General features: G+C 54.2%; 1 protein-coding gene across 3 annotated transcripts in view; it reads right to left on the bottom strand.

The window, feature by feature from the left end:
* RAB11FIP5 (RAB11 family interacting protein 5) overlaps positions 1–22,697 on the bottom strand; it is a 35,314-nt gene extending 12,617 nt beyond the window's left edge. Inside the window, exons 1-3 of one of the 3 annotated variants that reach the window (XM_037048091.1) lie at positions 22,034–22,697; positions 2,844–3,280; positions 2,049–2,730 (exon numbers count right to left, since the gene is read on the bottom strand). In XM_037048091.1, coding sequence (XP_036903986.1) covers positions 2,049–2,730; positions 2,844–3,280; positions 22,034–22,464 — 1,550 coding nt within the window. In that variant the 5' untranslated portion in view covers positions 22,465–22,697. The remainder of the gene's footprint in view (positions 1–2,048; positions 2,731–2,843; positions 3,281–22,033) is intronic. The other 2 variants (XM_037048092.1, XM_037048093.1) reach the window with 2 other exon arrangements.
* Positions 22,698–25,880: the final 3,183 nt, after the last annotated feature.

Raw genomic sequence — 25,880 nt, 5'->3', positions numbered from 1 at the left:
CCCCATTCCTCTCAGTAGACTCAACATTTCATGGGGAGAAGGAAGGACCAGGGGTTCGGGAGTCTCCTTCGCTGGGAAGAGGTTTTAGGGACCTTCCATCTGCCCTGTCACTTGACCCTTCACCTGCCATGCTCAGGCTCCACACCCCACCTCCCGCCCCTATATCCTTGGAGGGGGAGGCAGGCCTGCTGAGAGGACAGAAACAGTTGCCCTGGCCACACTGGTTAGGGCTGCCATGGATGCTCCATCCAGGGCTGGCCTCACGAGAATGGGGAACACATGCATCTCTGGCCTGGGCCTGAAGCCCACCCTGGGCCCTGCCGGACAGTTATTCAATAGTCTTCTAAGGCTCAGAATTAGAAAAAGACAAAGGGGCCAGAGTGGTGGTGGGGGGCTGCCACACTGTGATTTGAAAGAAATACATGTCTGGTCATTCAGATGCCTGAGTATATATTTCTCACATGTGTGTTCTTCACCCACAGCCCCTGGGTCACAGCTTCCAAACTCTGGAAGTCTCCTGAGTGATAATAGCAAGGGAGCATCTTTTGTTCTATTTGGTCTCCTGCCCTCAGTTTCTGAAAACACTTTAGAACCATGAAGGTAAAATGGGTGTTTGTTATTCAAAACAAACCCCTTTCGGCACAGCTGGGTTTGTAGTAATGAGGTGACTCTTGGAAAGCGCCTAATGGGGTGGGGGCTGGCTGCCAAGGGAACCAATGGGGAACAGAGGGTTAGAACTTCCAGTCCCACCCCAAAATTTCTGGTCGGGGAGAAGTTGAAGGCTGAATCAACCACCAATGGCCAGTGATGCGATGGATCACACCCAAGTAACAAAGCCTCCAAAACACCTGAAAGGACTGGGAGAGCTTCCTGTTAGTGAGCGTCTGGAGATGGGGGAAGGGGCTGCGCTCAGAGGGCATGGAGGCTCTGTGCGCTTCCCCAGACCACGCCCCACGCATCTCCTCCACCGATGGGCTGTGCCTGAGCTACATACAGCCTTTTACAAGGCACCTGTGATCTAGTAAGTGTTGTAAACTGTTTCTCGGAGTTCTGTGAGCCACCCTAGCAAATCAATCAAACCCAAGGGGGCGGCTGCGGGAGGCTCCTATGGTTGGCCAGAGCACTGACTTCCAACTGGCAGCTGAAGTGGTAGGGAGGGGAGGGCTGACCTGTAGGACTGAGCCCTTTACCTGTGGAATCTGATGCTATCTCTGAGTAAGCAGTGTCAGAACTGAGTTGTACTGTAGGACATCCCCATTTTGGAACTGGTTGCATAATTCTGATTGGTACCAGAACCCTCTTGCGAGCTCTGTCCAGGGCTCTGAGCTAAAGGACTCCTGCACCCCTCTTTCGGGTGGGACTAAGCACATTCAAAACAGGGCGCAACCATCAGCACTTGCCAGGCTACAAGACCGAGAGACCCAGAGAGGGCCAGAAGCCAAGGGCCTCCCCGGACAGAGGACAGGTTACAGGTTTCAGGGGAACTGGCCCCAGCCTCTTGCTAGAGTAGGGGAACAACTAGAGGCGGGGTGTATGGGGGAAGAGGTGGGGGCATCAACTACTGAACTCCCCTGTCAGAGGGAAGAGGTTAAGAATCAGCTGGGCCAGTTGTGGGGAGCCTGAGGTGTAGTCTCCAGTCCCCACCTCTTTACCTGCCAGGGCTTTTCCTTACCTTGAAGCCAGAGGACGAGGGGTAGAGGATAAGAAACAAAGAATTCATACAAATGGTCTTCCTGTTTTTCTCCTGTTCCTCCCCCTCCCTCAGGGCTTGAGTGTGCCAACTTATGAAGCAAGACCCACCACTGGACAGCTGTACTCCTCAATCCACTGGGCCTTCACGGCACTGGGCCCTTGAGACTCACCTGCCTCCAAGTGCAGACAAGGAGCCTTGACTTAGGGAGTGTCTCACTCAGCCGTGCAGAGCCAGGGCCCCAAGCAGGCTGCCTGCGGGCCACATCGTGGGCTCCATCCTCCCGGCCCTGGGATCCAGGCTGCAAACACCCCAGCATCCTCCCCGAGGGGCAAAGCTTGTCTTGCCAGAGACATACCTGGGTTTCTGAGTTGGTTCCTTGGCTTCCCTCAAGCCAAACCAGCTACTCTTGACCTTTTCCTCCCCACTGGATGAATGATGGGGGGAGGCCCCCTGGGTGGGACCTCCTTTTTCCCCCAGAGAACCACGGCGCCCCAACTCGTTCCGACTCAGCCCCTGATGGTGATGGTGGAAGAGGCCCATCCGGGGCTTCCGCTCTTCCTTCCGGGCTCCCTCCTTCTCGGCCACAGCCTCAGAGGAGGCCACCATGGGTGTGGCGACCTGCGTTGGCTTCCCCTCTGGGAGCCGGGCCCCCTCCTCCTCTCCAGAGTGGCTGGCTCCAGGGGCCAGCCCTTTGGCCTGAGTGCTCGGCCCCTCCTGTCCAGGCACTGCCTCGGAGCTGCTGGTGCTGTGGCTGCCTCTGCCCCACGAGTCATCTGCAGGCCGAGATCCCTCCTCCGAGGGCCGGGAGCCAGAGGGTAGGAACGGGCCTGAGATGGAGCTGCGGTGCCGCAAGGGGCCTTGGGGCTCCTCGTTGTAGATGTGGCTCCCATTGACACAGAGAGAAGAGCGGGCGGAAGCATCAAGGTGGCCCTGAAGGTCGAGGAGGGCCCGGGGAGGAGCCGCTCGCACCTGGCCGGCCTCGTCGCTATAGGTCCTTTTGTGGGTGAGCAACCTGGGGGACTGTGCCGAGTCCCTGCCTGAAAAGGAAGCACATGCAGGGTTAGCACAAGGAAGACCAGCCCTGTTTCCTTGTCCAGGGCCTCCCAGCCTCCGCTACCCTCTGCAGCAGGTGCAGTCCCTTGTCACTCACCCCCTTCGGTGGACAGCCAGCTGCTGCGGCTCGGGGAACGGGTAAGGAGCTCGGCTCCGGGGCCCTGGTAGGCCAGGCTCCCACTGGCTGAGGACAGCGTGCTGTCAGAGCCTAGCGACGTGTTGGACTGCGTCAGGGACGACTTGCGCAGCTTGTTTCGGAGGAAGAAGCCTTTGGCTTTTCCCATCTTGCCCAAGCTACCCAGCTCGGGATCCTCCAGGGCACTGCTTGGGAGGATGGCTGAAGCAGATTCCAGGTCATACTTCTTCTTGCCCTTCATCTTGTCTTTGATCTTGCTAAAGGGGGACCGTGGCTTGTCCTTCATGGACAGGTCAAACATGCTGGCGCTCAAGTTGTTACGAGTGAACTGGATGGTGACTTGGATCTCCCCGCGTTCCTTCTCCTTCTTGCCTGGCTTGGAGTGAAGCGAGTACCACCTATGAGGAGACCGGGGTGGGAGAGGGGATGGGTGGAGCTCTGGGCACAGACACGGGGCCTCCACCAGTGCCCACCACCTCACAGGGCCCCTCCTCGCTTGGGGGGCCATGACAGCTCTCACCACAGGCCCTGCCTTCCAGGCCACGGGCACAGCTGAGAAACTACCCAAGTTTTCCCTGGTAGAGAAAACCACATCCTGAGTAGGGGAAGCTCCTTGATGCTACCAGGCTGGGCAAGGGTTACCACGCCATAGCCCCCTCCCACCCCAGCACCTCCCCCCACAACCCCATCCCCCTAAACTGAAACTCTGAGGCTCAGAGGGGTGGAGTTGGGTCTGGGAAGGACTCTTACCTCTCTAGTTCCCTAACACAGAAAGACCTGCCCACATTTTTCCTTGTTTACGTCATCTCCCCTGGCCAGTCCCAGCCAATGCTCTGCTCCAAGCCACCAGTTAGCCCAGGAAAGAACAGCTCACCCAGAGGCCCGGGGCCAGGAACACTGGAACACTAGTGCACACACACACACACACACACACCCCTCACCCACGCACTGACTCACCCCAGCCCCGACCAGCAACAGCCCTGCAAGATGGAGGAGTCCACCAGACGGCATAAAGGGGCCTTAAGCAGGAAACTTGGGGAAGGGAAAGAGCGCTCGCCTCTCATGAGAATCTACTGTGTGTTACAACGGAGCTCAGGGCTCCTCACCTCCCCCTCACTCGCAGCTGGAATCAGGCCCAGGAGGCCCCCGGCCGAACCCCAATTGTACAGGTCAGGAGGCCGAGGCTCAGAGGCAGTCACTCGTCTGTCAGAGAACAAGTCGCCAGCGAGGAGAGGGAAAGCGCAGAGCCAGGTCTGTGTCACCCCAAAGCCCTTGCTCTTCCCGCTACACACTCCCCAAAAGACCCCTAACACACACAGCCAGGGTGGGTAGATCCCACCCCATGGGGAGGGGCGTGCAAGGGGCTCTTCCTCCCTCTGCTCCCCAAATCCTCCTCCCCAGCCACTCAGACTCCAGGGGAAGGCCCACGAAGGAGGGGCTGGCCACACTGCACAGCGTCTGTGTGGGTACCTGAACACCTCCCACCCTTCCCGCCCTTCACCCAGGGCACAGACGCCCACTCCACAGACCTGAGTGGGGAGAGTCTGCAGAGAGACTAGGCAAGGAAGGGTCTCCACGCAGCGGCACCAGGCCTAAATGACGGGGCAGGGTCAGCTGGAAAGAGGGGCAGCTGGAAGCCAGGCCCTGCCCTCACACCAGCACAACGTGGAGCCTCCCGGGCACCTGAGAGCTGCGATAAAGAATTCAGAGGACGTGCCCCCAGATACACTGGGGGACTTGTTAAAGGGCCTCTTTTTACTCTCCAGAACGCGTAGGAAGACAAAGGTGAGACGACTACCAGAGGTCAACCCAAGGAGGTCCAGCACCAAATAACTGGACAGTCCGACAGGAGGACAGTGTCTGCCCCCCGTGCGAAGGGCTTGGGGGCTCGCCTCCCACCCACAGAGTAAGACAAAAGCTGAGCAACCTGAAAATCAACAACTCAAAGGGTATTTTAGGGCAATAAAATACTGAAACTGTTCTGTATGATACTATCACAATAGATACATGTCACTGTGTATTTTGTCATGGCCCATAGACAATAAAACATGAAGACTGAACCCTAATGTGAACTATAAGCTTCGGTTGGCGATAATGTATGGATATTGGCTCATCAGTTGTAACAAATGTACCACACACAGGATGTTAATAACAGAGGAACCTGGTGGGGGGATATAAGGAGTATATGGGGGCAGATCTCTGTACTTTCCACTCATTTTTCTGTACATATAAATCTCTAAAGCCCTGGCTGGTGTGGTTCAGTGGACTAAGCACCAGCCTGCGAACTGAAAGGTCAACAGTTCGATTCCCAGTCAGGGCACATGCCTGGGTTGTGGGCCAGGTGCCCAGTTGGGGGTGTGGGAGAGGCAACTGATTGATGTATTGCTCACATATTGATGTTTCTCTACTTTTTCTCCCTCCCTTCTTCTGTTTGTAAAAGTAAAAGAAAATAAAAGCTTTAAAAATAACTTCTCTAGCCCTGGCTGGTGTAGCTCAGTGGATTGAGCACGGGCCTACGAACCACACGATCTCGGTTCAATTCCCAGTCAGGGCACCTATCTGGGTTGCAGGCCAGTTCCCAGCAGGAAACTCATGAGAGGCAACCATACATTGATATTTCTCTCCCTCTCTCCTTCCCTTCCTCTCTAAAGATAAATAAATAAAATCTTTAAAAAAATAACTTCTCTAAAACAAGTGTTATTTAACTAAGAAAAAAAGACAGGGTATGTGTAAAGAACATAAACAGGATGAAAAAATGAAGGGAAAAAATACAAGAAAGTTTCCCATAGCTGAAGGAGTTTCTAGCACAGAAACTCCTGCAAGCAGGCAGCTCAATGAACAAAGACAGACCCAGCCACTGGGTTATCATGATGTGGTCTCAGAACACCAGGTATAGAAGTAGGCCGAGAAGGCTTCCAAAGCGGAAGACAGGTTCATACAGTCAGGAACTGGAATAGTGTCGGGTCCTCACTAGCACCACTGGGTGCCGTGTGGAGTCTGCAAAGGCCAAGCCCTAGTCACTTTCCCCAGACCGGGCCTAGGCCCCAATCAGGGCACGCAGATCCTGGGAGGTGGGGTGAAAGACAAGTGTATGGCCTCCAGCCAGAACCCTCCAAGCCCCGAGCGGCTGGGATCAGCAAGCATAGACATCCTTTGCGGGGGCACGAGGTCAGGGCCCTCAGCCCCACTGGCCACATTGCATTCCACACACCGCAGCATCAGCACGGCTGTCTCGGGGAAGGGAGGCTGCAGGGAACTGTCACTTCCAACATTGTCTATTTGTGTCCTGTTGGAATTTTTTGTAAGGAGTGTATATTACTCCACTGTCGTGACAGGAAAAAGATACAAGAAAATGCCTGTTTCCACAGGATGGGCTGCTCACTTGTCCCTCTACCCCCTCCAACAACAGGAGGGGGTCTCACTAAGCCAGGGTGAAACCCAGGTCGTCCGCCCAAGGATGCTTGTCCCCCGCCTTCCCAACCCCCTCCTCTCCACTTTTCAGGGAGGCCAGGAGGGAGAGGAAAGACTTCCCTCACCATTTTCTGAGACTCTCCCATCCAGAGCAGAGCAAGGCTGAGAATGGCCAGGACCTGCCTCTAGAAACCCAACTATCTCCCTACCAACTTACCCCACTGCCCTCTGCCCACCAGGCCAGGCCCGAATGGGACCCTGACAGCACCTCAGGTATCCCAAGGCCTTGACCACAGCAGGTGTTCTCCCAGGCCCGTGACCCCCACAGGCTGAGATGGCAGGTACCACAACCAACAGCTCCCCAATGAAGACTGCATCCCTCGCTCCCACCCCTGCCTCCTGCCTCTTCATGCCTGTTCACAGGGTCGCCCCAACAGATGCAGGGCCTGCCAGGCACTGCAGCATACAGGCCAGCAGAGGGTAGGAAGCTCAGTGCCAGCATGAGCTGGTGATCCCTCAGGGGAAGGATGAAGACTTTCTCCTTACAGAGCACCGCTCACAGTGACCCCAGAGCAAAAGGCTCTGAGCATCTCACCTCTGCAGACTGAGGCTCCCAGGGGGGAAGGAGACAAGGTCCTGTGTCCCAGTTCAAGTCCACCTCCCCTAGGAAGCTCTCTCAGCAGCCACTAGACTGGCCCAGTCCAACCGTTCTCTTTCTGACCAGGCATACATACCCTAAACCAAACTCACTCTACAACCAGATCTGGACACACTCACTCTGACCACCTGGTATTGTCTTTCCCAGGTGCCTGGGAAAGCATCTAGCTCAAGTATGTGTCCCTAGCTCAAGTATGTGTCCTGCAGATACTTAAGGAGCATTCCCCCCAGGCACATGGCTCTGAAGGAGGAACTATGCTGGCAGTGAAGCCTTGAGATGTTACAAACCCTTAGTGATTCCCTGCCGCCCTTCCTCTCATTTTGCCCTTGCTCTGCCCACCCCTAGCTCCAAGCTCTCACCTGGATGCATGTGGCAGCACAGCATGGGGGCTCAGAGCTGGCTCTGCACCCTGAGTGCACATCTGACTCCATTACTTAATGGTGTGTGACCTCCACTTCCCTAAGCCTGTTTCCCCAGCCACCCAGTGGCGATACCACCCTAGCGACCAATGAGAGGATGACACACACAAAGCCTAGTCAGCATGCAGCCAATACAACCTATTCTACCCTACAGCTGTGAGCTTCTAGGACTTTGGTTTTGTTCTGGAACCTGTAACCCTGAGCTCTGTGCCTGGCCTTCAGGGGAATCCGCCAGCGCTTTGAATATATATCCTCCCTCAGTTCCTCAGGACTGGCCACAGAAGAAACAGCCCCATGCGAGAGGCAGCAGCAGGGCCTCCTGCCCTGGCCTCTGGTCTCAGTTCCCCTCCTTCTCAAATTGCCCTGACCCTGTGGGTGCAGATGGACCTGAAAGGACCACTCCCGACCGGAGGGAGGCACACGTTGGGGTCAGAGAAGCAGCAGAGCCAGCCTCACTGTGCGCTCGCGGCAGGTCAAGGTCTGTGCCTCTTTCACCACCACACAGTCCAGGAGACAGGGACTGTCCTCCCAATTCTGTGGGTGAGTAAACTGACTTACAGAGAAGGTTTGCGAAATGCCCAAGGTCACACAGTTAGTAAGTGATGGAGTCCAAACTTGAACATGAAGACACCTAACTCCAGGCCATGTCCTTAACCTTTAATGGTGAAGCATTTCTCATCAAGCTGAATGCAAACACCTGGGCTGGAAAAGGGCTGCATGTAGATCACAGACACCCAAAGAGGCACAGAGATGGGGTATGAAGACCAGAAACCCATTAAAAAGGTTGGCCCAACCCTTGAGAGGTCACTGAGGAAACCTCGGGGTTTTGTCCTGCCCGGGCTTTCAAAACTCTGTCTGAGAGCAGCACCCCCATTAGCCATCAGAGTCCAGAATTCCTGAGGACCAACCATGAGAAAGCTCTTAAAGGGCCCCTGCTCTGCCCCATCATCTCTTCCACACTCCCTTGGCCTGACAAAAAGTTCAGCAGACCCTGTGTGAACTTAGGACTCAGCCCTCAGTCCCTTCCCTGGCTGGACCCCTCCCCACACACCACAGGGGCAGAGGACAAAGGTGGGATGCAAGGAGTGGAGGATTGCTGCCTCACCTGCTGGCAAGGCCATAGCCCTACTTACTCCTGCCAGCGGGCTCCCAGGCCCACCATGCCTGGCTCTCCACCCACCTCTCTGAGTGTGCAGCGGGGCTAACAGTTGCCACACAGCACAACTGGAAGAGCCCAGCACTCTGGGAGGGCCAACCCAGGGCAGTGCCAGGGCGGTGGGGGCCACGAGAGCCCCAGGCCCTGGCACACCCCACTCCTTTCCCGTTCTTCTGAGTCCAGATTCAGCTTATGACCCAAATAATCACGCCCCTTCCTGAGCCTGACGCGTCATTTATTTCAGACTCCAAACCCAGGAATCATCTTTGTCTCTGCCCCTGGCAGCCCACATCGAAACCTGGAACTCCTTCAGCTCTACCTGCACACTATATCTAGAATCCAAGCCTGCATCCTGTCACCCTGCCGTGCTTCCCCACCATCCCTGCTGGACACCACAGTGCCCTGCCCACCTGCCTCCCCACCATCCAGGCGCCACACAACAAGCAGGCGAGGCCAGAGCACATCGCCCCCACTCCTCAGAATGGCGGAGCCAAAGGACCTATCTTTTGGCTCCCGGCTCCCTTGACTCTCTGTGTCTCTCGTCCACACTGGCCTTCCTAGTGCCCCTGAACCCAACAGGCACTCTCCCTCCTCAAGGCCACCACACCAGCTTTACCCTTTGCTGTGACACAGGCCTAGAACTCAGGCCATGGGGCACTCACTGACTCGTGCCAGGTCATCTGAACCTCCTCAGTGCAGCAGAGTGCAGAGGGGCGGAGCTGTGTGCATGTCCGTGCGCGTGTGCACGTGAGCACGCCTGTCCCCCACACGGAATGGTGCAGGTCCGCATGGCCGCCGAACATCTGCCTCCCCCTGCTCGCCAGGCAGCCTCTCTGTTCTGCTCACCTCTGCTCCCCCAGTACTGAAAGTAGTGGACATTCCAATATCTGTTCGATGAACTAACAAATTAGTCCATGAATGGAATGGACTTAGGAACTTCTTTGTCCCTGTTCACAGCTGAACAGCTGTGTGACGTTTCTGTCATCCCAAATCCATGGGTCTTACCCATTGACAGCGGGAGTTCCCAAAGAGCAAGGGGGCTTCCTTCCCAACCTCCCGCAACAGGAGCCCCAAGAGGGAAGGGGCCACAAGAGCCCGGCTTCAAGGGGACAGTTTTCCAAGGGGGCCTTCTGTAACCCTGAGACCCTCACCCCCCATCTCTGAGCTAAGAATCTCATTGATTACCCTGAGATAGAAGGTGCCAACCAGGCGTGGGAAGTGCCCTGACTCATGAACGAAGGGGGCTGTTGATCCCATCCAGCCCATCCCCAGGCCACTAGTCTTGTCACCATTGACAACTTCACCTCTCACTGAGCATCTACTGTGTGCTGGGCACTATACTAAGCACTCACCACACCAAATTATATCCTAGCAATCATTTTAGCAGTGCTGGGAGGTGGGTGTGGGAGACTGACCCTGAGAGAGGCTATCGGCACGTGCTTGGGAGCCAGGCTGCCTGGGTTAAGCCCCAGCCCCACCACTTACGGCTTCTTGACCTTGGGCAGGTCACCTCATCTCTCTGTGCCTCAGTTTCCACACCTGTGGGGGTAATGGAAGTTTGTTCCCCTCACAAAACTCTGTAAGGATTAAGGGGATTGTGTGCGGAGCACTCAGAGAGCAGGGCCTGGCACATGGGCAATGCCACACAAGTGACCACTCACATGTCTCTGCAGATGCAGACACAGGGGCACAGAGAAGTCCACTGGATTAAGTCCCACTTTCAGTAAGTGGGAGAGCCAGGATTTGAACTCAGGCTCCCTGTCTCCAGAGTCCCTGACCTTTGACCACTGCACCAGACTGCCTCCCTCTGCAGGTACCACACACACACACACACACACACACAGCAGGCCCAGAAACCCTGGTGTCCCTGCCCAACCAAGGAATCTGAAGTCACTCCTTACTTCTCCAGAGCAAGGGGTGTGTGTTAGATGAGAGAAAACTTCCATCTTTATCTTCCCTAATCTCTAACTGAAACGTAGCATTTCCTCCCATTATGAATTTTGCAACAGTAGCAGCAGAGCAGCAGCGCCTACGAGCACGTCACCAGGAGGAACCAGATACTGTCACATCACATTACAGATGTTACAGATGCCACAAAACACTGTCTACACTCATCACTACTTTGAACTTTAAACTCACTAGGCCACCACTGGATCACATTATTTAATACAGTAATAAAGTCCGCGTTACTTCATGAGACAAATGTTTTAATGTGTTGATGACCGTGCTGCAGTATCACTGGTGTCCTTTGCAACCCTACACGGTGGAAGACTTCGCTCTGAGAAGAGGTCCACAGCACACAAAGGGCTAAGGCCCTGCTCTACAGTAGGGAGGGCACAGAGCAGCCTCCACGGGTGGCAGCCAAGCTGAGGTCTCAGGCACAGGACAGGCACTGCTCCACTTAGGGGCCTGGGAGGGCCTCTTGCCGTCGTCACGCTGCAGTGCTCAGCCTGACCCTCGCACGCCCTGCGTGCCAATGAAGGTCGCTCCAAAGAAACAAAAACAGCCCAGCGTACCTGCTAGGTGGGGCACGGGCTGCTCCCGGAGCTTGTTTTGATCATGACCCCAGTACCACAACCTCCAACTTGGCTCCCGCCTGAGCCGCACCTGCTGCAGCTGCAACCGCAGCCCACCAGGTGTGCAGCTTCTCCTGTCGGCAGCCCGGCCTCTTGCTAGTGAGCGCTGCCGGCATGCTGGGAGGAAGGGCCTGCAGAACCGACAGCTGTAGACTCGAACTCCACCCCTGAGGCCAATGCAGGCGAGAGGCTCTTGGGAAGAACAACTGTGCCACCTGATGTACTGGCTGAAGAACCTTCTGGAAGGGAAAGCGAGGAGGAGCCCAGGAGAAGGAGAGGAAGAAATCCCAATCCAGTTTTCTTTTCCTGGCCTCACTCTCCACATCTAGCTTCCCTAGAAAGTTAGTACAAATGGGAGGCTTCAGGGTTCCAGAGGGGGAAACAGGGACTCACAAAGTGGATAGTGGGGAAAACTTCAGGGGGAAACATGAAAACACCTAACTAACCACAGCGCCATCTCAGATTTCCAGTCCAGACCAGCCACTGGCCAATTCAAGTGACATTTCATAGATTAAATCACTTGCCCTCAAAAGACCTGTGGCCTTCAGAGATGTGCCACCCCGTCCCTGCCTCCCCAGGCTCCTGAGCCCTTACTTCGGTCTCTCCTTTGGCAGGAAACTCCTACCACATAAATGATGAGCACTACCCTGTGGCAGGGTGTGCTTTTAATTTGAAAGTCATCATCAACTGAAAAATAGTGGCAAAAAATGGTCATTCCTGCTGTTCCGGCCTGCCATTTCTATGGAGAGTGGCCAAACAGTTGAAAGGGAAAGCTTGTCCGTCCGTAGGGCAGATTCCTGATAGATGCAGAGAATGTGGCCCTGGAGACCTAGGGCAGTCTCCATGGATGCAGACGGAAACCTGGAACTGCGGGGTGAAAGGGTGATGGAGGACTTCATCTGGCTGGGTCAGGCTAACAGCCCAGAACCCGCTGCTTAATCTGGGCCTCAGTGAAGGTGGAATGCAACCGGTGAGGCCACACAGCAGTCAGCCACTCTGCACGAAAGGACTCCTGCTGGGAGGTGGGACTTAGTGCCCAGGGGCTGGAGAACCAGGGTGGAGTGCACCACCAGGAAGCGCCCAGCCAGGGTCACAGTGTGCGATATCCTCAAGGACAAGGGACCCCGTCCCTCCACCAGGGGAGGGTTGAAACAGAGAGAGGGGACTGTTGTACCGGGAGACCTAACACCAGGCAGAGTAAGGGGGCTCTGTTTGAATCCAGACTTTAAAAACCACCCATGCTCTGGCTGGTGTAGCTCAGTGGATTGAGCACGGGCCTGTGAACCACACGATCGTGGTTCCATTCCCAGTCAGGGCACATGCCTGGGTTGCAGGCCAGTTCCCAGCAGGGGACTCACGAGAGGCATCCATACATTGATATTTCTCTCTTTCTCTCCTTCCCTTCCTCTCTAAAGATAAATTAAAAAAAAATAAAAACCACCCATGAAGAGAGCATTCTGATATCAGGGAAATTTGTTTTGTTTTTTTAAAATAATTATTTAATTTAATTCTTGTTCAAGTGCAGCTTTCTGTCTTATATTCCCAACCCTGCCCGCCCCCTGCCCCATGCTCCCTGCCTCCCTCCCATTTCCGCTCCCCACCCTTAGTTACTGTCCATGTGTCCTTTATACTTGTTCATATGAGTCCATCCCCTTTTCCCCTATGATTCTCTCCCCTCTCCCCTCTGGACCCTGTCAGCCTTGATATCAGGGAAATTTGAATACAGACTGGAATCTGCAGGGTTATTAAGGAGTTGCTGATTGTGTGTGCTAATGGCATCATGGTTATTTTTAAAAAGCCCCCGCATCTGCTGGAGGTAGCTGGAGGCATTCTGAGGCATTTGGGGAGCAGTGCCGTATTCATACCCTCTTCTGCCCCACCTGCGACCAACAGTGGGTTCACTGAGACCCCTGAGGAGGCCAGGATGCAGGCTTTCTCCCCCTGTGACTGAGCCCAGCTCCTGGCCCTGTCCCAAGCCTTGTGCTGGCGCTAACACCTCCTCGCGCCACAGCCCCAGCCCAGGGCCTGGCATGTGGCACCCTGACCCTGTCGTGGCACTCACCATGTCTGAGAGGCAGGGTGAACTCACCAGAGGAGGCCTCGGCCAGACCTCTGCTCAAATCATTTCCCTAGAATTTGTCAGGAACAAGGGAACAACTAAAGGGGTGTCCTCCAGAAGCTCATGTCTTGTTGGAAAAACAAGGTAACCACAGAAAAAAAGAAAGAAGGTGATCAGCACCACAAAAATGCACAGCCAAGCTGCCTAGGAAAGTTAAGGGGGAGCAGTGAGGTGATTTCAGGAGTGCTGGGGAATGACAAGGCATCTACACTGGACCTTGAATGATGGGTAGGAAAGAGGCAAGGACAGGGTTAGGGACACATTCCGGGTGGAAAGATGAGAATATGCAGATGCCCAGGGCTGGACAGGCAAAGTCAGGCAGGGAGGTGCTTTGGGGGAGACAGGGGACTGCCTCTAACACGCTGAGAGCTGCAGCTTTATTCTGGACACGAAGAGCACTGCAGGGTCTGAAAGGAGGACAGGGCCTCACGGAAAGCTGTGCTGTAGAAGAGCGAGAGGCAGCAGGGACAGGGACAGAGGAGTGCGGAGGCAGGGCGGGCTGGCTGGGAGCTGCCACAGCCCAGGGTGGGTGCCATGGCTGGCCTGACCCAAGCCAATCCTTAGGCCTTAGCACTGATTCTCATCTGAAATTAATAAATTGGCATGTTGGTTTATAAAAAGGCAGCAGAGGCTGTGATAACAGTCCAGAGCAGAGGAAGAAAAAAACTGGGACAGGAGCAGTGGGGAAGGTGGGCGGGGCCAGGCTGAGTCCCCCTGCAGCGCCACTCTGGCAGTCCCTGCACCCTGCACGCAGGACTTCCTGACAGCAGGGGCTGGGACCCAGCCTTCACCCCCCACCACCGAGGGCGTGGCCCACGGAACACCTTCTCACACCTGCTGGGTGAATGCGATGGAATCCACAGGGCTCTGCTCGGCCCAACAATAAGTTGAAGAAAAAGATTTTTAAGGGCATAATGGGAATGCCCCAGTGGTTAGAAGACAGGAGACCTGGGTTCTAGCCCCGAATCTGACACACTAAGTGGCTTGAACCCAGCCATTTCACCTCTGTCAAAGGGGGCGGTAAAATAGCCGGTTAGAGGCAGGGAGAAGTGCCAACCAAAACTGTTATTACACAGGATTTGGAGAGACCTTGGAAAACCTTTCCCCAGAGTCTCCCCATCCAAATGCCTTCCCTGCTCTCTAAATGCCCCCGGGGCAGCCGTCTCACACACCATCAGACAGGAGATGTTCGGACAGCAGGCCAGCCTCTTCTGGCTCCCCACGCCCACAGCCTAACCCAGCCTTTGATTTGGTATCTGCAGTAGAGCTGCAAGCCGGACACCACCTTGGGACAGAGTATCGCCTCACATCTGGCCAGGAGATGATTCTTGTCACCAACTCCGACATCCTGCCCGGCGCTGAGGGTCCCCAGAGACAGTCTCTATAGCCTAGAACCATCACTTTATTAGTGGCCCGTCTCCCTGGGCATGGCTCCACTCAGCTCCCTGCAGACCCAGCCACATCCACCTCCCTCCCTCCTGGGCACAAGCATCTTGGCTCGTACACCTCTCATCCCTCCTACAGCTGGAGGCTCCAAAGGTCTGTCACTGTCAGCTGCCTCAGACATGGCCATGACCTCACTTGCCTCTCAGGAAAATAAGCTGTAAAAATGCCTGGACACCAGTCTAACCACCACAGACAGCCTCAGAAAGTATGTGTGACCAACAGAAAGTAGGTGTGACCAAAAGCACAAGGTAGGGGAAAAGCCCTGGGCTTGCAGGTCAGAAATCTGGCATCCACGAATGAGTCATGTGACCTTGAACAGGTCATTCTACCCCCTGAGACCCTAGTCTCCACAGCTATAAAAATGGGGGTCACCCTGCCTGCCTTCAGGGAAGAACAAAATGAGGTGATGCTGGAAAAGCACTCTGAAAAGTAGGGCAAACCACACATAAAGGTTTGGATTTACTGTCTATCAAGGGCCTTTTACAGACTGTCATCAGCCAGATGGGTGGGCGGTGGCCCAGGACCAACCACAGACCACTGCGCCTGGAGGAAGGAAAGAACCAGCAAGACAACCTCTCCTGGGGGCTCTTTGGCAGACAGGAGAATAAGGAAGGAGTTCTACTTAACCACACCCCCTCCCCAGTTTGCTCCTAACCCCATCTTTACCCCACCTAAAAGTCTGGGGTCATAGAGGTCAAACCTAAGTAGGGCCTCTCCTCTGCCAGGGCCTGGGTTCAGGTTCACTACAGGTAGAGACAAACAACAAACACCCTTTGTGGGGAGGTAGGGCCGGCCACAGGGAGAGACCCTATCTATATTGAGAATGTTGCACTTGTGCAAATAAAAAAAAAAGGAGGAAGAGGAGAAAATACATAATGCATTAGCTTTCAAATGCGTGGGATTGCTTTGGAAGGTTACACAGTAACTGGTAATGTTGGCTGAAGGTCGGGAGGAGGGAGATTTTTCATTGTGTATCCTCTGTCCCTCTGGAATTTGAACAGGGTGAACGACTCAAAATAAATTAGAAGTAAAGGCTGTTTTGCTGGGAGAAGCACACAGGAAGCCAAGCTTGGCTCCCCTCCACTCTCTACCACGCTCACCTCCCCTTCCAGAGGGGCAGCCTTCCTCCCAGAAATTTGCCCAGCCCTCCTTTACACCTCCAGGAAGCCCACCCTGGTCACTCCAACCCTGGTGAGTTCGCCCTTTTCCTCACCACTTCCTTCTCACACTTTTTTATATTCTACTTTCTAGGTTAAATATCCCTCCTGTGGAAGTCTTGTCTCAAACATATTTTCCTTTTAGGGACAGGGCTATACATTTTCTCTCTCGTTTTTTCCAAAGCCCTGGCCCAGGCCCCATTGTGGCCCAGTCATTGCTTCCTAAACGTGGAACAGAAGAAAACAAGCAAACTCATCTGCACTGCTATAGGGGGAAGGCCTGGGTGGCCCCTGACTGTTCAGTCACAGCAAAACAAGAACGTGGTGTCTTAAGAAAGGTCAGAAGTCTTGTATCTGCTGATGCTCCTAGGCCCTGCTCTACTGCGCAGGCCGGTGGGGGCCAATCTCCCTAGGGGGGAGGGGACGGCACCCTCACCGGACTCCCCTGACTCCTGAGACACACCCTGCCGGCAGTGACACCTTTCCTTCCAAAGCACCAGGCAACACCCCCAACCCAAGACAGACACACGGACTCAACAGACACGGAACCACAGACCAAACACATTGATCTCAGTCTGCCAAGGCCTCACAAGGGTCAAGCAGGCTATGCTTACAGAGCCCTCAGCCTAGCCTGAGGTCTGCTTTGGGGAGGAGAAAGGAGCGGCTGAGCACACTGGTCCCCTCTGAGCTGAACGGTGGGAGCTGTAGAAGAACTGTGCCGGGCCGGAGGGCACGTGGCGAAGGAGACAGAATGTGCAGCCAGGCACCAGGGTCCCACTCCCGGTCTGTCACGTACTGTGTGCCTTAGAAAAGTCACTTTGCTCCTCTGTGTTTCCCCGCCTGTTAAACACAGAAACAGTACCTGTGTCTCTGGAGACAGCTGTGAGCTAAATTAAGTCCAGCCCTCAGAACGGTGGCAGCACCCAGAAAGGGCACAATAGATGATACGTTGGGCCGACGAGGCGATAGTCATCCTCCGAACGGAGTGCCACCTGCTGCAGTGTGGGCACTCAGAGAAGGCGGAGTGGCAGCAGGCTCTCTGACAGCCGGTCCCCTCCTCAAGGAGGCCTTCCCTGACTGCAGCTGACCCCAATGGCTCTGTCTGCTCCAGTGCTCCCCGGCTAGGCGACAAAATACAGCCCCAGGCTGTGGCCCTTCCTCCAAATGTGGGGACCCATCCTCCCAACAAGGCCATGCCCTGCCAACACGGAGGCTGGGGTGTCCATATCCCCCTGTGCCCCTCAGCCTCTGCCCAGGCACTCCAGGAAGGCCTTTGGATTAGGCTGCCCATAGGCCCTCTCTCCCATCCCAGCTGAAATGTCGGCCTCTCAGTAAAACCCCACGGGCACATCCACAGAAAGTGCCTTGGGCTGCACATGGAGCCCCAAGTGCCATGTCTCCTGGTACCAGGGAGTGACACGGGCCACACAGAGTAGTAACTGCTACTAACTGCTGAGTAGCCGACCGCCTGTCCCTCCCCGCCAGCCTTAATGCCCACATGTGTCTAACACTCTCCTAGCTCCGACCTCAGAGTCCCAGGATTAAAGGTGCTGCCCCTCCCCACCCTGGTCAGCTGAAGGCAGAGTTGGCCAGAGACAAAGCCCCTCCTCCCGCAGCTCCTCTGAAATGCCCGCCACCTCCTGGGAGCCAAACTTGGGGTTCCTGCTTGCTTCCTGCTCACTGATATGAGGCCTGGGCCAGCCCCACACCCTGGGGAAGGAAAGAACTTAAGGGTCCTCAGGCAGGTCAGTGAAGGGCAACACCATCAGACTCGTCCCGGACAGACAGGGCTTTGGGTCCATACTGAGGACTCCGATTTATTACTCAGCTGTGGGGAAGGGCAAAGCTTCCTCACAACCACATGGTGTTGCAAAGGACTGGAAGGAAAGGAGTCCTGCTTCCCAGAGAACACACAGAGCTCCCGTCATTGTGTTCATTATCTGTCCCTGAGCAGGGTGGGGAGGGCAGGGGAAACATCTGGACAAAGAGAGTACAGCCCTGGTGGCAGTAATCACAAATGAGGTGGCAGCCTACACCCCAGGAAAGGGACAGCCCTCGAGGTCACCCGAGACGGAGGCTCTGCGGAGTTGGGCCTGCGCCTGACTGCCCATAGGGAGGGGAGAACAGGGCCAGCTGGGGAGGGAGGTGGAGGCTGCTGTGCCAGCCGGGAGGAGCCGCCCCATCTGACGGGGCACTCACTTCCTCCCCTCCCCACTCCCCCAGATGCTGCAGTTCAAACAACCCCAAATAAAAACTGCCCCACAGCGAAAAGTGGAACGGAGCCTCCTGTGTCCTAATGACTGGCTTCTAAGTGCAGCCACACCCTTTGCCGGCAGCCAGAGCACACTTCCCAGGCAGCCGCACAGGCCTCCAACTCCAGGTCTGGGGCTGGAACAGGAGCCGAAGAAGCCAAGGGCCCTTGTGGCCTCGGCTGCTTCCTGAGCACCAGTCACACCAGGGGGGAAGGCTGTGGAGTCCTGTGCCGTATGCCCACAACAGCGCTGTGCTGGGCACCTGGAGGCCGAGGGAGAGGCGGGCACCCTCAAAGACCACCCCGCCCTCAGGCCCACAGGCTGCATTTTCCTTCGAGAGCCTCTCCCATGGCCCCAAACCCACCCTCCTCCAGAGTTCTCAGGCCAAAAGACTCCGGTCTCAAGCCTAAGTCCTGCTCAGCCACAGGCCTCCCAGGGGCTCCCCATAGACGGATGGCTCTGTCTGACCAGGACTGATAGCCTCTCAGGGGCCACAGTGAGCGGCCTGTCTGTGGTTACAACAGGTTTGCTGCTTGGGATGAAAAAAGGCAAACTGATCCCAACCAACACAAGCCCACAGCCTCAGCCTTCCCAAGGGGCCAGGCTCTAACTCCTGATCCCACCAGTCCTGGGCGGGTTCTTTAAGGCTGGGCCATTTCACTCCATGCAGAGCACCCCCTGGTGCCCTAGGAAGAAGCTGAAGGCAAAAGCCAGAAGGGAAACTGGAAAAGCTCTCAGGATTTTCAGACCCATGAAGGTCCAGGTTCAGCTTTACTGAGGGGAAAGGGTTGGAACCAATTTCCTGTGCATCATGTTAAATTTTGCTTTGGGAATTTCTTCTTTAACTATTTGGAAAGTCTCCAGTGAAATCCCTCACCCCAAAGAGCACCTCACTGACAGAGACTCCATGGGGGCTCTGGAGGTGCTTCACGCCCCAGCCACCACCATCATTGTCATCACACAGAGCCGGACCTGAGAGCGACACCAACACCAACAATTTAAAGGCTGGCTATGGTTTTGGAAGCATACTGAGGCTTTTATAGATGTCACCTGATTTTATCTGTACAATTCTACGATTATTATCATGACCTTTGTAGAAATGAGGAAAAAGGTTAAGTAACTCGCCTGCTAATAAGTCACAGAACTGGGAGTGAAAGCCCAGTCTTCAGCAGCTGTGGGCCCAAGCCTGGCTTCATTCAGGACGGCAGGCCCTCCGGGCCAGCCACAGTTCTTGAATGTCTAGCAGTAAAGAGGGTGGTGGAGGGCTGTGAAGGGCCAGCCCATTTCACCGGAGCTCTCATATTTCTGGATGTCCCCTGCCAGTCACAATCCTGGGGCTTCCCCAGGCTCTAAGATCTAGGTTGTGTTCCCCCATCCCATGAGAGGCTCTTCTAGGGCAGGGGATGTCTCCCAGATCAGAGCTACCTGACGTTGTCACCAGAACCTCCCTCTTCCATTACTGCTGTCCACCAGCCACTGACCACCTCCAGGAACTCCACCAGATACTTTAATTGCATTCTCATTTCATTCCTTACATCAATCTTGTAAATGTGTAAGTTAGTCCCATTTTATAGATGAGAAAACAGAGGCACCAAAGGTTTACTAGACTTGCCAGAAGTTGGCAGGTTTGGGACTGGAATCTGGGCTGTGCCATTCCACAGGCCCCTCTGCTTAATCACGAGGCTGCCGTTCCCCAGCCAGGTTTTGTCTTAGTGACACAGGACTACTATCTGCCCTCCACAGGGCAGATAGTTCAAGGAGTGGTTCCTGGAGTTCAAGTGTGATACTGTTCTTTTCCACCATTATCCAAAACTGAGGAGGGTTCATCCCGGTCCTCTCCACCTCACCCTCTCCCCACTGGACAATGGGCAGACTCACAGCAGTGAGCTCCAGGAAAAGCCACCAGGAGTGGCCATGAGAGTCAAAGGCGGGGGGGTGGGGTGAGACGCCAGACGCCCTCCCTGTCTAGTGGTGGACATGCTGTGAGGGCCCATGTACTAACTAGAAAAGCAGGCCGATTTCATAGCCTTTTCCTCTGTCTACCACAAGTGTCCCTCTCCCCTTGCCCCCTCAAGGTTCTATAAATAATCCAGGTCAATGCATCAGAAGAAAGGCAGCGAGCGAGTTGGATGCGGAAAGATCCTGGTAAAAATTTCATTTTTATCAAGTCAGTTAAGTCTTCCATTCAGTTCAAGGGGTGGCAAGTCAAATTCTCCAAGGGGAACTGTCCTTGGCTGAAAATAGGCCCACCTGGGCCTGCAGGCATAAACATCTCAGCCAAGGAACACCCACAGCCCAAGAAAGCAAGGGCAGGAACTGAAAAAATAAAAATCAAAGTCAAAGGCCCCTCCCCAAGTCACTGACCTCACAGAAGGCCCTCCTTATAAACCTAGAGACTTTTCTGTGTCTCCTAGATGTGTCGAGTACCAGTCTGCTCAGACTGGCTGAGAGGTCGGGGTTGAAGGACTAAGCAAGAAAGGGGTACATTGTAATTCATTAATGGGGTAAATTCATTTATTTGTGAACAGGATCTTCTTTGGGAAAAGAAAGGGTTAAAAGATCTAGGAGAAGACTTCTCCACCCCATGCCCACCTCCTTGGGCTCCCTGAGCCAGGAAGGAGGGAGAGGACAAAAAAGGGGGAGGAAAAAAAACAAAACAAGGACCAAGCTGTACCACATGATCCCACACCCAGCAACCAAACAGCAAGTCATGAGAGAAGGACAGGAGGCCAAGGGAGGGGGACATGCGGCCGGGTCACAGCCTTACAGGGAGCCTGCCCCCTGCTTCCCACTCCAGGCCACAAAGAGCTACGAAGGCTCTTCCCTGTTCATCTTTTGAAAAATGTTCAAGGTCAGGTTTTTTTCTATCCAATTCCTGCTTTCATTGGGGTCTATACCAAGCTCATCATTCTCCTCCAGCAAGCCTTCCTGGATTTACTCAGTTGGATGCCATTCCACTCAGGCAAACCTTTCCAGACCTGTCCTTACCTATGGCACACCCCTGCCCTCGTTCCCTGATCCCCCCATCCAGGACTCGTGAAGCCCAGGGGAGGTGTCACCCCAGAGTATCACTTGAGTGATCCGCAGCAGGCTGTCAGCCCTGGGGACTGGCCTTCAGATCCTGCCCAAGCCCAAAACAGGATATGAGGCTCCAAGTCTGAAGCCTTGATCTTCACATAGGAGGGACGGTTAAATGCTGCCAAAATAAATGAATACAAAAAACCCCACTGGCCCTTCCAGGTTGAAGTGATCGGAAGATAGTTCCTGCTATGCCTTAACCCTGCTGCTGTATCCACTTTAGGCAGGAAAGGCAGGAACTTGAAAACTGATTTAAAAAAATTTTTTTTTACTTAAGAGGTACTTTTAATTCTCAGAACAGGGACACAGAGGGACAGGGTACAGGGGGTATCTCTAGGCGGCAGAGGACATCCCAGTTCCAGACAAAAAGCTGATGCCCTGGCAGTGTCTAGGTCTGGTGGGGCCCTGGGGTCAATCTAGCCCTGAAGGACAACACTTCCTTCCTTCCCCAACAGGGTGAGGCCTCTTCACTCCCCTTCGGGCCGGCTTGGGTCAGGTGCCTGCAGTTCCCTTCCCCTTTCAAGAGAGCGGGAGAGGCCTGGAGACCCTAAGAATGTTTGAAGATTTTTCTTCTGGAGGTTCCCACAGACCAAGCGCCTCTGGATCCCACTCCTAACTTTACTTGTCAATTTACTAATGCTAGGCCACTATTCACACCTCCCTGGGTCTCCTAAGGCCCACCAGCGGCCAAGCACAGCACACGTTTGGGAACGGGCAGGGGACCCCGAAATCCTTAGAACCAACTAACTGATTGGTTTACGTCCTTGAGGCCCCAGGCAAAGGGCGCTCCGCTCTAGCTGAGGTTCGGGGTCCTGCTCTCCCATCCGCCCCGCCCGGAGAGGCCTTTAACCGTTTGTGCACCCCGTGCCCCTCACTCACTGTGTATGCTGGGCGCGGCCTGAGCCGAAGACCTCGTCCAGAGCTACCGTGGCCTGGCCCAGGAACTTGTCGACGCCGATGAGCGAGCGGTGCATGGTGGTCAGCACGAGCTCGCAGGCGGCTGCGGAGCCTGCGGCCCAGGGCGAGGGGCCCGCATCGGGCTCCTGCGCCCGCAGCAGGCCGTCCAGGGCGCCGGGCGGAAGCTCGAAGGAGCACTCCTCACGCCACTCGGGGCAGCCCGGGGTCTTCTCCACCACCGACGTGCTGTACTTCTCGCGGCCGACCTGGATCACGGTGTACGCGTCGCTGGTGCTTCCAGCGCCTGAGCTCTTGCCCCGCAGCCCGCGGGCCCGCAGTACGGTCACCTGGACGTGCGTGGGTAACCAGCGGGAGGGCCCCGCCGCGGGCTCGGCGCCCCGAACCAGGGCCATGGCTGGAGAAGCGGCGGCAGGCGGAGGTTGGCTCAACCTGGCGCAGCCACCCGGACCAAGTGATAAAATGGGCAGCGGCGGAGGGCTGTCAAAACCCGGCTAGGAGAACCGCCGCTGCCGCCGCCACAGCCTGCACAGCAACCGCTGCAGCTGCGGGCTGGGCTGGGCGGAGACGGCCGCCACCTCCGGCCGCCCCACCTTCTCCACCGCCCGCCGCGCTGTGACGTCAGTGCCCCGCCCCTCGCCCCGCCCCGCGACCGGTGATCCGGCCGCGCGGCGGTGCGGCAGCGCTGCGGTGTCTCTGGCCCCACGCCCTATCTCAGGCCACCGCAGACCCGCCGGGAGCTGGAGCAAAACTGCCCGGCGCGCGGCCTCTGCAGAGGGGTGGGCGGGGCTCCCACGTCGGCCCCGCCCTGGATTGGGGGCACCCGCGAAACCCCGCCTGCCAAAGGGCGGGCACGACACCCTTGGCGGGTTCTTAAATGCCCGCTTCGAGCCTCCCGGCCAATCCCAAGTCCTCCTTCCAGACCGCCAGGCTCTCGCCCTAAAACTGACCCCACCCGCCCCTCTGGGGGTGGCCATCCCCTTGGTGGGGGGTGTGTGGGTGTGATGAAAGAACCAGCTGCCCTCCTCATCTCGAGGTGCGCTCTCCCTCCACCGGCCCGCCCTCGCCAGGGAAGATGCCCGGGTGAAACCAGAAGCTATTCGCGCTTCGCCACGTGACGGCCCCGCAGCAGCGACCTGGAAGCGGGTGAGATGCCGTTGCATCCAGCCTCCGTGCCAGAGGGAACCAGGGGACCGCCGATGCGGCAAGACCGCGGAGCGGGAGGACAGAGAGAGCTGGGCTCGCCCTCGGCGGACTCTGTGGCCCAGGGCAGAGTGATGAATAAATGAGTAACCACATCAATATTTAAGTGTTCACTGAGAGCGCTGGAGCTCATGCGTTACGAGTTGGGAGAAATCATAGGCTCTGGTGGGGGTTTTAAACTATTACTTCCACTCATTAAGTGCCTACTATGTGTACTGCTCTGGGTGTTACTTGCATGCTTAGCTTATTATTAATGATTATAACGATGGTTAATTATAGATGCTGAATTTCGGCCAGTACTAGTTTGTGCGCTTTATATGCATTACCTCATTTTATTCTGGGAGTGACCTTGTGGGTCAGCATGGTTTTTATCCTTATTTTCCAGAAGATAACATTGCAATTTAGAGAGGTTATCCTGCCCGAGATCCTTAACTGCCAGAGGTAGGATTTGAATTCACACAAATGACCCCAAAGCCTGTCGTTTTTTAATTTAATTTTATTTACTTTCAGAGCCTGTACTTAAAAAAAAAAAAGTGATCCAGTACACATACATGGCTTTTTAAATTGGTCAAATAGGACAGCTTTGACTAGTGTGACTCAGCTGGTTGAGCACAGTCCCCCAAAAGCAAAAGGTCACCGTTCAATTCCCAGTCCCCACACAGGCCTAGGTTGCTGGTTAGGTGTGTGTGTGGCAGGGGGTGATATGAGAGGCAACCCATCGATATTTCTCCCTCAGAGGGATGTTTCTCTTTCTCCCTGCCTTTCCCCCTCTCTTAAAAAAAAATCAAATAGGACAGAAGTGCTTATGAAGGAAGACAAAAACCCCCTCTCCACCCCGGAATCAGAGATAACCACTCACAGTCATTCATGTTTGCGGGTCTGGTGGTTCCCTCCATATCTCTGTATAAAATGCTCGTAGAGTTACGTTTGGGTTTATCAGGACTGGCTGTTATCTATTGTCTTCCTGTGGTGATAGAGGATGAGTTGGCTCACACACCTGCTTCCCTCCCTCAGTCTTGTATAGTGAAGCTACTATTTTTAGTTCCTCTACTGGATACCTTTTTACTGGAAATCTTTATTTCTCCCTGGGGAGACTCCTCCCCACTCCTCCACTTCCTGTGCTGTGAGATGAGGATGCCAAAAGCCCCACTCTCCAGGCCACAGCCTCCACCAGGGAAATGGAAGTAGGAAACCAGCACAGGAGGCCCAAGGGGGCACATCTGCCCTGGGCCTAATCCTTACAACCCTCCCACCTAATGGTGAACATGTGACTGGGGTGGAGGAGTGCTTGGCATTGAGCACCATGGTCCAACAAGCCTATGGACAGCACCTAGCTTTGGAGACAGCCAGATCTGCCATGGATTCGGGCTCTCTGCCACTTAGCAGCAATGAGACCTGGAGTTTAAGTGGGCTCTCTAGCCTCTTGCAACCTCATTTCCTCCTCTAGAAAAGGTGGGTAATTATTCCTATTTCAAACAGTTGCTGAGAAGATTACATAAGAAAATGTTGTCAAAGATTGTAAAGTTGATTCCCAGTCAGAGCACATGCCTGGGTTGCATGCAGGCCAGGTCCCCAGGAAGAGCATGTAAGAGGCAACCCCATGCTAATGTTTCTCTCCCTCTCTTTCTGCTCCTTCCCCTCTCTCTAAAAATAAATTAAAGAATCTTTTTTTAAAAAAGGTTCATTTACAAGTCCAGTAGTTTTTAAGTTGTGGCTTTTCTTCATTCTTTCATTCTCTTCACATTCTTCTAGAAACTATTTTGCTAACCGATATAAGGTGAAAATCTAACTCCCTTTCCCCAACAGCTATCCAAGTTTCCCAATACATATTGCAAAACTTTATCCCTTTGCCATTGGGTTTTCCAGTATGTTCTTATAAATACTATAGACAGAGTTTGAACTTTGTATTCTATTCCACTGAGATTTATATCATTATGTCAGAGCCATTTGTTTCAATTATTTTTGCCTTTTAAGTGCATTATTACAATGCACTTAAAGAGCAAATCTTTACTTATTTCTTTTCTTCAAAGATTTTGTAGCTACTTTTACCCATATATTTCTCCACATGAGTACTAATTCTTTCAGAATTGTGAGATAAATTGTTGTGAGAAAAATTGACATCTTGACAAATAATAGCCATTAAAAATCATGACATAATCCCTAAACTTAGGAATAAGACAAGGATTTTTCTCTCCATTTCTATTCAGCATTGTGCTGGAGGTTCTAGCTAATGCAATTAGGCAAGAAAAAGAAACGAAAGCCATCCAGATTGGAAAGAAAGGAGGAGTAAAACTAGCTCTATTTGTAAATTACATGATATTGTAAATGGAAAATCCTCAAGAATCCACAAAGAAACTATTAGAACTAATGAAGGGGCTCAGCAAGGTTACAGGATACAAGATCCATATACTTAAATCAATTCTATTTCTACACACTAGAGAGGAAGAGTTGTAAATAAAATAAGAAAATGATTCCATTTATAAGAGTAACAAAAAGAATAAAACACTTAGAAATGAATTTAACAAAAGAAATGTAAGACTTGTACACCGAAAACTACAAAACATCGTTGAAAGAAATTAACAAAGACCTGAATAAATGGTCAGACATC

The sequence above is a fragment of the Sturnira hondurensis genome, unplaced genomic scaffold (assembly GCF_014824575.4).
Source record: "Sturnira hondurensis isolate 20B ecotype Veracruz unplaced genomic scaffold, ASM1482457v3 Scaffold0006413, whole genome shotgun sequence".
Lineage (NCBI taxonomy): Eukaryota > Metazoa > Chordata > Mammalia > Chiroptera > Phyllostomidae > Sturnira > Sturnira hondurensis.
Note: the sequence above shows the minus strand (reverse complement) of the source record. Positions and strands in the feature narration are given on the sequence as shown.